The following is a 12864-nucleotide window of genomic DNA, read 5'->3' on the forward strand; positions in this document are numbered from 1 at the left end:
ACCACAAACCGCCGACAGGGTGCTGGGTGCCCAAGGCTCATAGATGCACAAGGGCAATGAAGGCTATCCCATCTGGTACTGCAGTGTTGTAGACCAAGTAGTGGGCCTATGGTGAGCCCCGTTCACCGTCAAAGCGCCTACAATGGGCACGCGAGCGTCGGAATTGGACCTTGGAGCAGTTGAAGAATATATTGCCTTGTCCGACGATGAGTCCCGTTTTCTTTTACATCACGTGGACGGCCATGTATGTGTGCCATTTACCCAGGGAAGTGATGGCACCAGGATGCCCTGTGGGGGAACGGCAAGCCTGTGGAGGGAGTGTGATGCTCTAGAAAATGTTCTGCTGGGAAACCCTGGGGCCGGCCATTCATGTGGACGTAAATTTGATACGTGCCATGCACCTATACAGGTGTTGCTGACCTTCAAGGCCTTCAAGAAAATGGTGTTCCCTGGTGGAAGTGGCCTCTTTCAGCAGAATAATCAATTTTTCAGGAATGGATTGAGGAATTAGATGAAGAGTTTAAGGTGTTGCCCTGGTCTCAGATCCTCAGCCCACAGCCTCTGTGGGATATGTTGGACCAACAAGTTCGATCCACAGCGGCTCCACCTCGCAACCTACATGACTTGAAGGATCAGCTGCTAATGTCTTGGTGCCAGATACCACAGGACACCTTTAGGGGTCTTGTAGAGTCCATGCCTCAGTGGATCGGCACTGTTCTGGCAGCACGTGGAGGACCAACAGCATATTAGGCAGGTGGTCATGATGTTTTGGCACATCAGTCAACATTAATTTCTTTGCATAGTGGCACCAATGAACGATCTAAAAGACAGAAAGTACAAAGAGATTGAGAACAAACTCCCAAAACTCCTTCGAACAAACATCATAAAGGTGCGGTTATGATAATACGTTTTAATTACAACACAAGCTCAGCTGTTGTTTTTGTATTTTGCCTTGTGGGTACACATTTAGTGTGAGTGTCGGGGGGGCAAAACCAGCTTTATGGGTATTTATTGAGCTTTATTTTAGTACAACGCAGTGCTGAAGATTTGAGATGGCATTTTAGCAGATGGAAACAAGCAGCACCGGAATGCAGAAGCTTTTATTGGGCCATGAAAAAAATAATCACCCCCAAATGTCTGATTTTAGAGCAACCCAAACCCACTCATTACTTTGCATATTAATGCACTTTACTGATGTGAGTAATCTCAAAGGGATGAAGTGTGCGTTTTGCTTATTGTGTCTGCACAAAGATAAAGCCTCAAATTTTACATGTTGTAGAGGAATGGCTTAAACATTAAATAATGAGTTCATAAAAATGCAAAGAGGTTTCTGTGAGGTTACATTTAGGTCAGGCGATAGAAAATGGCATTAGTTCAGTTTTTAAAACAAAAGATGTCAATGGAAAGTATGCACCATGATACAGTAGAAAAACAGACATATGTTTATTTTTATTTTTTTATAAAACTATTAAGCCTATGCAGCATTTCATATAACTGAAACATATTCAGCACAGTTAGCTTCAAGCTAGCTGGAACTAAGAAGACAGGCTGCCAGGACAAATTTACAAGCAGCTATTTATCCTTTTCTATCCTTCTCTCCCTCTTTCGCTCGCTCTGTCCTCCCATGGCAGTAGCTGCAGTTTGTTATCTTTGCAGCCCTGTAAAAGTTTTATCTCGTAGAAGGAGAGGGATGACCCTGTCAGGCGGTGGTCTGACTTACGGGCCGCTGTAAACAAAGCAGAGAAAGGAGATTAATCGCTGGGAGTGGCATTGGGTTGGAGGAACCTGGAACAGAAAAAAACAGGAGCAGCAGGTCAGATGCTGTCTTAACAGGCCCGTGGCCCTGAGCCCCGTGAGGTGTAGATCAGAGACCAATCCACAATAGCTACTAACCTAAAGGGTTAGACATAAGGGTAGTTGAAGGACTGAAAAAATAAAAAATGCAAGTTGGACTTCCAGCCATTTGTGTGTTCAATGTAAAAAATGCTTTTGGATTTAACTGGAAAAGACTGTAAAAATGCTAGAGTACGTTTAATTACTAAATGAAATCTGTAATAGATCGAACTATGTGATTTTACAGAAAAACTGTTAAATGTACAATTTAGCAACAAATTATCTATATAATTTATAGTGAAAAGTGGTAAACTGACATTCCCAGAATTCCCTCCTCACACTTTAAACAAAAGCAAATAAATGAAACGAGCATAACAAAAACGGCGGTGATACCCACAACGTTAATCAAAATGCATCCATTAAACCGAACAATTAAAATGTTTGCTGCAGTAAAAGGCTAGCCAACAGCAGAAAGATGTTTTTAATGCATGGTAAGTAAGTAAAGTTTATTTCTATAGCACATTTAAAACAGCTCACGCTGACCAAAGTGCTGTACATAGCGCATTAGCCACAGGGTAATAAAATAAAATAAAATACACTTACAAATCAGTGATTTAGGCTAAAACGACATCAAAAGACAAACACAAACATAGCAGGATAAGACAATTAAGATGCCGGGAAGGCCAATGTAAAAAGGTACGTTTTGAGCCTGGCTTTGAATATCACAACTGAATGGGGCACTTCAATTGTCAGATGTCAGTCGGTTCCACCAAATGAAATCAAAGGAAACCGTGACAATAAAAGGGTATGTGATTGGAATAGCAATCCCATCCAGCAGTTGACAAGTCTCAAATGGGTGTGACCCATTATCATTTACCGACAGAAGTGAATAAGCCTGAGGTCTGCTAATTATTTAACAGATGTTCTGAATAAAACAGGTGTAGTTACGGCCTTTCACCAGGGCTAATGAAATCTCATTGTTCACAAGAGAGGAAAGGACTGCTTTTACGGTTTAAAAAACTAGTTGTTAATATTGAGTAACTTACATTTTATAAACAGTATTTGCATTTCTTGTGTTTTTGCTTTCCCCAGGAAAATATTTCCAAACGATGCCTTGCCGCTGTGCGCCTCCGAGCAACAAGCACAGTTTAGCTCCTGAATGAATTAGTCTTTCAACCAATCAGTTTGAGTGAATGATTCAATGACTCGTTCACAAAGACAGTTCTGCGTCTCTCGTCCTATCCAGTATTTGAGAATAGTTGAACAAGCAATCGTTTGAGTGAATTATTGAAGGACTCGCTCATAGTCAAGACGGTAATCAAATTCGAGGACATGTACAAACTGTTGTTTAATTATAAATATAAAGCCTTATATAACAAACAAATCAAATGCACAAAATGAATGTTACATTTTACTAAAGAAAAAAAGTCAAATGTCCAGTACGGGTTATGTCATATTTCACACAGCATTGTATAACATATTCAAGTTTTTTTAAATGGTCTATTATGATTGTCTTTTCAACAAAACAAACATTTATAATTTTAGTCAATAGAAAGAGTGCTGAACTTTCTAAATTGTATGCGTCTAGACACAAGAGGTTCCATCTCAGCAAATAAGCTATTATAATGGAGTCAGTCCCAGCCTCCCAAAAGTCTTTTGTGGAAATGATAATTAATATTTTAAAGGCTTCATGATGCAGAGAGAAGTAAATAAATAAAGAACAGAGGAAGTGGAGCATTCTGGGATTGGGCAGGAATTGAAAGAGAAAGAGAGAACACAGGAAACGCTGCGTCGAGTTCATGCCAAGTACAGGCAAAAAAAACAAAAACAAAAAAAACAGCTGAATGAAACGTGAGTGTTTATTCATTTGAGCCCTTTTATCTGTGTAATCGCTCGCGAAGGATTTTTACAGAGTGAAGCGATGAAGACGCAAACATGGTTTGTACAAAGCTTCAACAAATGGACAAATTTAACAAATCTCTTTAAGAAGAGAGCTCCAAAGGGAGCAATTAACCTTCCAATTTTAAAGAACGGCTGCAGGGTTTAGCTGTTCAATTTTGAAATACAACCACCTGAGGGGAACTGTTTAAAGTTTTAATAATCATTTTCATTATGAAGTGTGCACACTCTTCATGGCTTTGCTTCAGTGGATAAGTGCCTTGGGTGGCCCAATGCAAACAAACTTTATCAAAAGTGTTTCAAATTAATCTTCCACTTTCAGTCTCTTCACAAACTTCATATTTGTTCATTTTTATCTCCAATTAAATATTGACAATTAGTGACATATATACCTATATGATTGTCACCTATCGGAAGAGGAGAATAAAGGTTGTTGTCAATGCATTGAAAAAGGTGATTGATTGCAGATGCAGGTGATGATTGAGTGTGTGCAGGTGGGAGCCAGGAGGGATGCTGGGAAATGTAGTGCTGTGGTGACTGGAGGAGATTGTGACAATGATATAAGGACAAATGTGACTACAATGCAATATTAAAAATGCATATTAAATTAAATCTGATGTAAACTGCAAAAGTTTCTTACAAACATTGCAAAAATGTTAATGCTTTTTGCTAAAAGCTTTGACAGACAAACTCCCTGGTGAAAAGCCACAGCAAATGCATCGGCAGGAGCTTAAAATATAATATATATATATATATTTTATTTGTTTTGGTCTTTGAGCCTTTTCTGGTGAGTACCCATGGAGAAAAATGTTGATACCAGAAGAAGTTTCTTAAATAGTGTTTTCTCACAAGCATATCTTTTTTTCCTACTTCTTTTTAAGAATTTTTGAGACAGGGAGAAAATGGTGGGTTAAAACCACCGGTCTACCTACATCCATGCTAACTCAAAGGCTGCGTTGACCATGAAATCCACATTTAAATTTCTGTTCAAACTGTGAAAATCATCAGTGCACTTAATAATTAAGATGATTTTAAATGGACTGGTAGATTGTCCTGTCATGAGTGAATCTCAAGCAGGTCTGAGGGTTGAGTAAATGTTGAGAAAACATTGTACCTTATGAATAGAGAGTAGAAATGATCTTTGACAGAGATAATGATTCCACAGGCAATGCAGAAATACTCTCGATATGAGTTCTCCTGCTTGGACTTTGACTGAATAAGAGCTCTGATGCTCTCAGACAATTAATCCCCCTGAGGCAAACCTAGCTGACTCTTCATAACAGCTGATCTCGGCAAGATTTATTAAAATGCTGTTTACTGGGAAATTGCCGAATGAAAATATTAAACTGCTCTGATGTGGGTTCAGTAGAACTTAAATCAAACAGAGTGTACATCACGACGGTCCTGGCAGGTGTATTTTGTGTACACAGCGTAAAGATGAAAGAGAGAATCATTCTCGCTGTCGTTGTGAACAGTGTTGTTACTACTTCAAAAAGTTTCTCAGATTAGTTTTTGCTCCCACGGGTGAAGTTATGGTCAGCAAACCCAGAATTGTTAGACCAGCACTGGAAACTAACAACATCCCCAGATAATCTTAAACTGCCTAAGGAGCCCTAAGACCATATCCATGTCCATAAGAAAGTTAGAAATATCATCAAGGTTTGCTGGAGTGAGTTTTCGCCTAAAACCTTTTTGGCTGCAGTATCTGAGACTATATGGTGAAATTTTGAAACATGACAGAAAAAGAAACAAACCATATTTCTCCATCTAAACACTGAACATGTTTTGTTCAGAGAAGTCATTCTGACCTTGACTAGTGCATGCTGACATTCTCCTTATTTAAAGAGAATAAATATTGTTTAGCTCATTCTGCAGCCTTTAAATCCGGCTGGAGGACAAACATTAAAGCTGTGCATCTCAAGCGAGAACAATAAGAGCCATGTTTTTAAATCCCTGTCAGCACTTTCATTTTATAAGGAAAACACAATAAAAGCACTAGTCCATTGGGCGTCACAAAGGTTTAGTCTTTGGGCTCTATAATAGAGGGTGCAGACTGCAGAGAGGAAAATGTGAAGTTATAAGCACATTGGTTTTTAATATGTAAACACTGGGAGGTTATGAGTCACAGGCAGATGTCTGAGAGTTTGTGCTGGGCTGCTAAAAAGAAAGATGAGCTTAAAAGACTTCATGAACTGGCAAAATTGGATTTGATTGGTCAAAAATATTATACAGGATGAGTCATCAGTATTTTTGGCTTCAAATCTGCTTAACTGATTTTTGTTACTGTTCAAAATAATAAATCTTAAAAATAGACAGGGTAAAAAATTTAATCTGATTCACGATATACTGTATATATGACTTTAAAGAATGTGGGAATATTTATATATTGCTGGATACCTGTATAATTTAGATGCTTAAAAGCTCATTCAAATGATGCCACAGTTGGTGCTCACTAAATTTGACTGCAAATGGATACACAGCTCACAATTATGAGATAAATAGTCATACCATGTGCTTACCTATTATATGTTCAGTCTGCCTGTTGTCATGTTGCAGCCAAGTCTATAATGGCATTGTTGAATGCATCACTTGAGGAGAGCATTGTCTGCTTTCTCCAGCGAAAAGCATTATTTACATTACATTTATGCATTTGGCAGATGCTTTTATCCAAAGCGACTTACATTGCATTTCAAGGTACACATTTACATTCTTATCAGTTCCTACTTTCCCTGGGAGTTGAACCCATGACCTTGGCGTTGCAAGCACCAACGTCCTACTGTTTGAGCTACAGGAAAGCCTGTGTTGTTAGACCGGTACACAACTAAAATCAACATGCCGTCTGAACAATTTGAGACTTTAGTGGACCCCTGCTCAGAGACAGATTGCTGCTGATGGCAAAAAAAACACACACATTATCTGATCATCTTGATAGCAGTTTTGCAGCTATCCTGTCTGATTCTTTCAATTTGTATTTTTCTGGTTGTTTTTCTCTATTTCCCTGACCACTTTACTTCTCTTGTAGCCAGATCTTAGACAAAACATACCGTCTGAGACTCAGGCAGGCACTGAATATGGTTGTGTGTGGGTGTTTTTAGCACAAGTCTAATACAGTCTGTTTATCCTCACTGGTGAGGGTAATGCCAGTTATCATTCAAGTATTCAGTAAGAAGGCAGACAAATCTGCTAGGCGCTCACTCTCTCTATATCTCACTCTCTTCCTCTGTCTTCTTATGCAGTTTGCTGGAGAAAATCCTGTCGGGATCCATTATTTGGTCTTATGCACCCTGATCCAGCCTGTCAGTGAATTCTTGGCATTTGTAGTTTAGTCACTATTACAGATTAATATTCCTACGGGGAAAACAAATGAGCAAGAATTCATTTGTAAAACGAGCACATTTACAGCAAGCAATCACAGCATATTCTTTCAATGTTTTTATTTTCATTTTTTATTAAATGGTAGATTTAATAAAGGTTCATAATTTTATATTAAATAGTAGATTTAATAAAGGTTCATCATTTTTTAATAAATAGTAGATTTAATAAAGGTTCATCATTTTTTATTTAAAGCAGGGTTGTGCATCTCTGAGTGTTTCTTTCTTGAATGAATCACCTTTTAAATGAATCAGCGGAGTGAACGATTCAATGAAGCACTTCAATGAAGTCAAAAGTCACATGTTTTGTTACTGAATGAATCAGCTTTTGAACAACATGATTCAACGAGTTACTCTTTATACATGCTACGCCTCATTTGAAAGGCGGCGCCATCCATTTATTTGGATTGACCCTATACCCCTCGATTTTGACTGAGGGAGCGAGTCTATTCAATAGCTGAGTCCCAATTTAGAGGATGCATCCTTCAAAGTACGCAGACTTTAAAGGCTATATCTTAGATTACAAGGTCACAAAGGCCAGAACGAGCGTTGTTAAATGGGACGATCTAGCCTACAGAGGGTTGTTCTTGTCACTAAACAAGTTTGAGGGATATGAGATGTTGCAGCTATAATTCCTCACCATCAGCATTAACAAGTTTATGTTCATCAACAAACCGATGTGTATATTTCTAATTTATTGCAGTGCACATACTGTATTAACTGTATCAATAACGGTGCATACGTTAGCTGAGCACTAACGTGAATGATTGATTTAACATTAAAGTTTGCAAAACAAATCTTGCTCCGTACTTTATCTTTACTCAAAGTAGTAAGAACGACAGACAATCTGCATTTAGTAGACACAATATTAGGTAATAGTGGTCCACAGCTGATTTGCAGAACTATTTCAGTAAGACAGCAACAACGTGAGTTAGCCAGTTAGCCGGAAACTTACACAACATAAAACACAAAATTACATACTTTGAACACTCGGTAGAAAATATACAACCAATAATTATTTACAGGTAGTGATTTTGAGGAGCAAGCTGGACAAAATAAACTAGGTACTGACTCATCTTTCCAGAGCAAGTGTTTTGCTAATCCAGCGTTGAAATCCAAGATTTGAGAAGCAGTTGTCAGTAAAATTATGTATTTGAAGGCAGGACAAGTTGTTTGGGCAGACAACGTACAACATACTGTTGGTGGGCATTATGTAAATGTCTTATCTTGTGACGTAGAACCGTACCGGCAGTGGGATTCGATTTACAAACGACTAGGCGGTTCTGAGTTGATTCTTTCTTTGGGAGACAATAACTTTATTTAACTTTATTTATCGTGAAAAAAACAACTGTAACAATAAATCAGCTCCATTGCTGATTCCAAGTGATAAAGGGCTTAGGGCTTTCCATTTAAACACATTGCAAGGGTTCTGCCAGTAGTGGGAACTCATACAGCGCAAGTAATGACATACATCTGAGTGAACGAGACTGATGGAAGTTAGACATAAAAATTTTGACTTAAACGCAGCCTTATAGTCACATCTTTTGTTTGAATGAATTTTACTTTTATGCTATTATAGTATTTATTAATATTTTTAATTCGTTTTTTTTTATATACATTTTCAGTTTTCACTTTAATTGTTAATGTTAATCTACCCATACAGTCATACAGTCATGCTGACCTGTTTTCAATATACTTCTTATTACAGGTTGTTTTGCCTCAAAAGGGAGGAAGAAAACACAAATGACAGATTTCTTCTATGTGAGTATAGCAAACTGTCTATCCTGCAAAGAGGGACAGAAAGACACATTCTCCCGGGAGAAAGACTGTGCCAGGGGAGGTATCTCAGAGTGAGCTGGCTGAGAGCTTAGGAACAACAGCTAAAACACTCACAGCAGCCTGACACACACATAAACACCCAGACATGCACAGAGCATTTTGTTCCACACACAAGCTATGAGTATGACTTCCATTATGAACTTGACCCTGTGACCTCTTGGCCAAAGATAAGACAGATCAAGAGTGAGACCTCTATGTCGCTATGGTAAACAACAGTGTGGGGGAAAAGATAAAAAAGAGAACAAATATTTTCTCCTGTGGTTTCCTGGGTAACACCGTTTCCCCTCTAAGCACTTTATACTGGGAAAGCTGATACAGTGCCTGAATCCTGAAACACTCTTCTTTATTTCTCTAGAATTGAAAATCCCAGTCTGATCTGAAGCAGGCTCTTGGCTCTATGAGGTTTTGTCATAAAAACGACTGAAACTTTGTCTTTCAATGGAGATTCTCTTGGGGCTTGTGTGAGGGGCTGCACTATTTTATTTCATGACTCTGTTGTATTCACTGCAAATATTCAGCCTAGTAATGCCCTACTGTATGTGTATATGTATTTGTACCGTGCCAGTCATGCCTTGTTTTTTAATGATCTCATTGTGTTTGCTGAGATATGGAGTTCGAGGAGACACTAGAGGTCATAAATATGTTTTTTTGTCTGGTGCCTTCATGTGGAGAACAAAGTTTAAATGCTTTCTTTATCCAGATGAGATAGGAGAGTGAAGGTCAAAGGTCAGAATAGTGGGAGATTCTGGACAGTCTGGATGTGACCTACAAGAGTATTGCTTTATTCCCTTTATATTAAAGCTTTTTCTCTCTGTCTTCATGTGTATGTGAATGAAGCACAGCCCATTTTTCCCTTTCTCACTCCACCCTCTCTCTTCATATTCATCTGCTGTCTCTCTCCATCTCTCTGGCCGTGAGTCATTCTGCTCCCTAGTTCCCTATGTGAATTAGTAGATTGTGAACATTAATTCAGGCACTAGAAAGGACTTTGATCTCTAAACAGTTTGACTGTGACATGATTATGAGGTTGTGCGTTACAAAGCAGCTGGTATTTATTAACAAAATCACTACAACATTTCATGGCTAGTATTCTTCTTCTGATATATTTTTGTTTATAATGCAGTGCTGTAGCTAACTCCATTTTGAAGTATGTACTCGTCTTGCTTATTAATTAAGCAAAACATTCAATTGAATTCAACTCCTCCTGAAAGAATTCAATAGCTCCTGAAAGAATGACAGTACCAGTGAAATGTCACAGGACATCGGGTCTTCACTCTTAATAGCGCACCAGCTGTAGAGGCACCTTGTGGACGGTGCTCTAGCCTCAGAAATAGTGTTCAGGACAGAGGTCCATTGGCTCCCGTCGTGGGGCCAGGGGTGAAGGGCCCACAGGTTGGGGGTGCCAGATTGTTCCTTTCACTTGGGAAAGGAGGTCCTTTGGCCACATTGGAGTTCCAATTGGCCACAGGGCTACTGAGAGCAGCTTTGTCAACTCCTTTGTGAACCACAGTTGGTTCCGCCAGAGGGGGGCCACCAGAATCAACCAGGGGGGGCCTTCCTGATCCGTCTGATGACCTGAGGGAGCAGCGCGACTGGAGGGAAGGCGTATAGGGGAAGGCTGGGCAATTTCGTTGGCCAGCACGTACCTGTCCCTCGAGAAATATATTGGGGCAGTGAGAGTTGTCTTCTGATGCGAAGAGGTCGACCTCTGCCTTTCCGAAGATACTATCATACGAACTATCTGGGGGTGAAGTGTCCACTCTTCCAAGGACACGTTGCCCCGGGACAGCATGTCTGCCTCTTGGTTCAATCTGCCTGGCACGTGCAGCCGTGATCCACCCTGATGTGCAGGCATCTGTGATGCCAAGTGTGGGCTTAAACTCTGGGTTTCAGCCAATACTGTAGGGGGTCACATGTGAAGCAGAACCAGCTGAAGTACTGGTGACGCAGAGGCCATGAGGCCTAGTATCCTCTGAAACGTTCTAAGGGGGGGCTAAGACCCCGACCCTGAAAGACACCGTGAGCTGTTGAATCGTCAAGGATTGCTCTGGGGACAGACGACATTGGTAAGCCACCCCCTCGAACTCGAATCTCAAGAACGGACTGTGATGGGGGGCTATTTGGAAATGAAAGTAGGCATCTTTCAGATCCACTGAGAAAAAACAATCCCCTGGCACACCTGCGAGAGGATTTGTTTCAATGTTAACATCTTGAACGTCTGTTTCATAAGGGTGCGATTTAGATGCCTCTGTGTGGAGAACGTGAGCCACGCTGCTCCTTACCAAGTTGGAGACCACGGCCCTGAAGCAGGGGACCTGCAAGCGAAATAAAGCGAGTAACCTCATTTGATTGTCCCCAAAATCCAGTGGCAAATGGTTGAAGTATTAAAGGCTGCGTCTCGCGCTTAGGCGGGAGAACAGCACCTGTTGTATCATTGAGATATGCGTTTGGCCGGGCGGACACGTGGCTTGACTTCAGGCTCCACTTTCTCTTTTATTGCATTATTTTATAATCTTCAGCAATCTGAGAAAAAGGAGTTTTCCCATTGCGTCTAGCAACACAGTACGAGTGAACCGTATCGAAAGGGAACTGTTGTTTTAAGTTGTTTTGCTAAAACTGCGCAAATGAAAGCTACTGCTCGAAAGCGCTGCTATGAGCAGCCTCAGCTTGTGTAAGTCTTTGATTTCATTGTTAATCGTTCTCACCTGTGCGCTGGGCAAAGAGAGTCTGCTGCTGTGTGTGATTGCAAGGAGGTGCTAATAATATTTTACTTAAACGCCATCTGCTCAGACTGCTGAGGCAGAGAGAGGGAAGAGAAAAAGACAGCAAGAAGAGAGAGAGAGAGAGAGAGAGAGAGAGAGAGAGAGAGAGAGAGAGAGAGAGAGAGAGAGAGAGAGAGAGACTTTTGACTTTTAGTCTTTCTTTAATTTAACATTTTCTTGCCACTTAGGCTAATTAAAATATATTAATATACAAAACACATGGGTACACATGTAAAATACATTAAAAAGCAACAACAACAAAACAAAAACAAAACAAGCAAACAAAAAAACATTACATACACAGAAAAACCCTCATACATTAATTTGTAAAATACCTTCTTTTGAATTACATAGAACATCATTCAGAGCCCAAGTAAGATTGAAAGCATCAAGATCTTCAACCATTTTATAATATGTAAACTCAACAGTAAGCCGGGCAGATATTAGACCTCTTAAAGTCATATTAACATCAGTGGAAACACCCCCGTTCAACTTCACTTTTCTTGTTAGCCACACAGCTAACTTTGCTTGACCATATAAAAAATTAATTAACACATCTCTTTTTCTATTTTGATACTTATACTTAGGCCCATAAATAAAACCTTTTAACGTAAATTCATGATTCAAATTTTTACTCCATTCTTCCAACAATAAAAACATTGGCTTTAATCTTTCACAATGCAAGAATAAGTGATGCACATCTTCAGACTCAAAACAAAAAGGGCACTCATCCTTTACTGTAGGATCAATATGTGCCCTATGTCTATTGGTAGTTATCACTCCATGTATTATCCGCCATTGGAGGTCCCCAGTTCTCTTATCAATAGGACGTTTGTATAAAGTCCTCCAGCTACCTTTAGGGGATATATCAAATCCCTCTACTTCTTGCCATTTAGAGTCTGAAACAGATTTTAATGATTCAAAATGCATCACTTTTACACAAGTATGATACAGTGCTCGCTTTCCAGTGTCACAGAACAAATTAAGTTCTGGAGTTTTAAAACTTAATAACTTTCCTTCATCCTCCGGCCATGTCTCCACAGCTGCCCTTACTCCTAGATTTGGAAATTCAACCATCTTATTAATACATTGCTGTTGTTTTTCCTCCTCCTTCAACAACTCTGTAAACGTTGATGGAATTACAGATAAAAATTCAGTCT

General features: G+C 39.6%; 1 protein-coding gene across 2 annotated transcripts in view; it reads left to right on the forward strand.

Moving 5' to 3' along the window:
- pacrg (PARK2 co-regulated) overlaps positions 1-12864 on the forward strand; it is a 163408-nt gene that overhangs the window by 29301 nt on the left and 121243 nt on the right. For both annotated transcript variants that reach the window (XM_079633000.1, XM_079633001.1), the window contains one exon: positions 8812-8864. In XM_079633000.1, coding sequence (XP_079489126.1) covers positions 8847-8864 — 18 coding nt within the window. In that variant the 5' untranslated portion in view covers positions 8812-8846. The remainder of the gene's footprint in view (positions 1-8811; positions 8865-12864) is intronic.

The sequence above is a fragment of the Phoxinus phoxinus genome (assembly GCF_949152265.1).
Source record: "Phoxinus phoxinus genome assembly, chromosome: 13".
Classification (NCBI taxonomy): domain Eukaryota; kingdom Metazoa; phylum Chordata; class Actinopteri; order Cypriniformes; family Leuciscidae; genus Phoxinus; species Phoxinus phoxinus.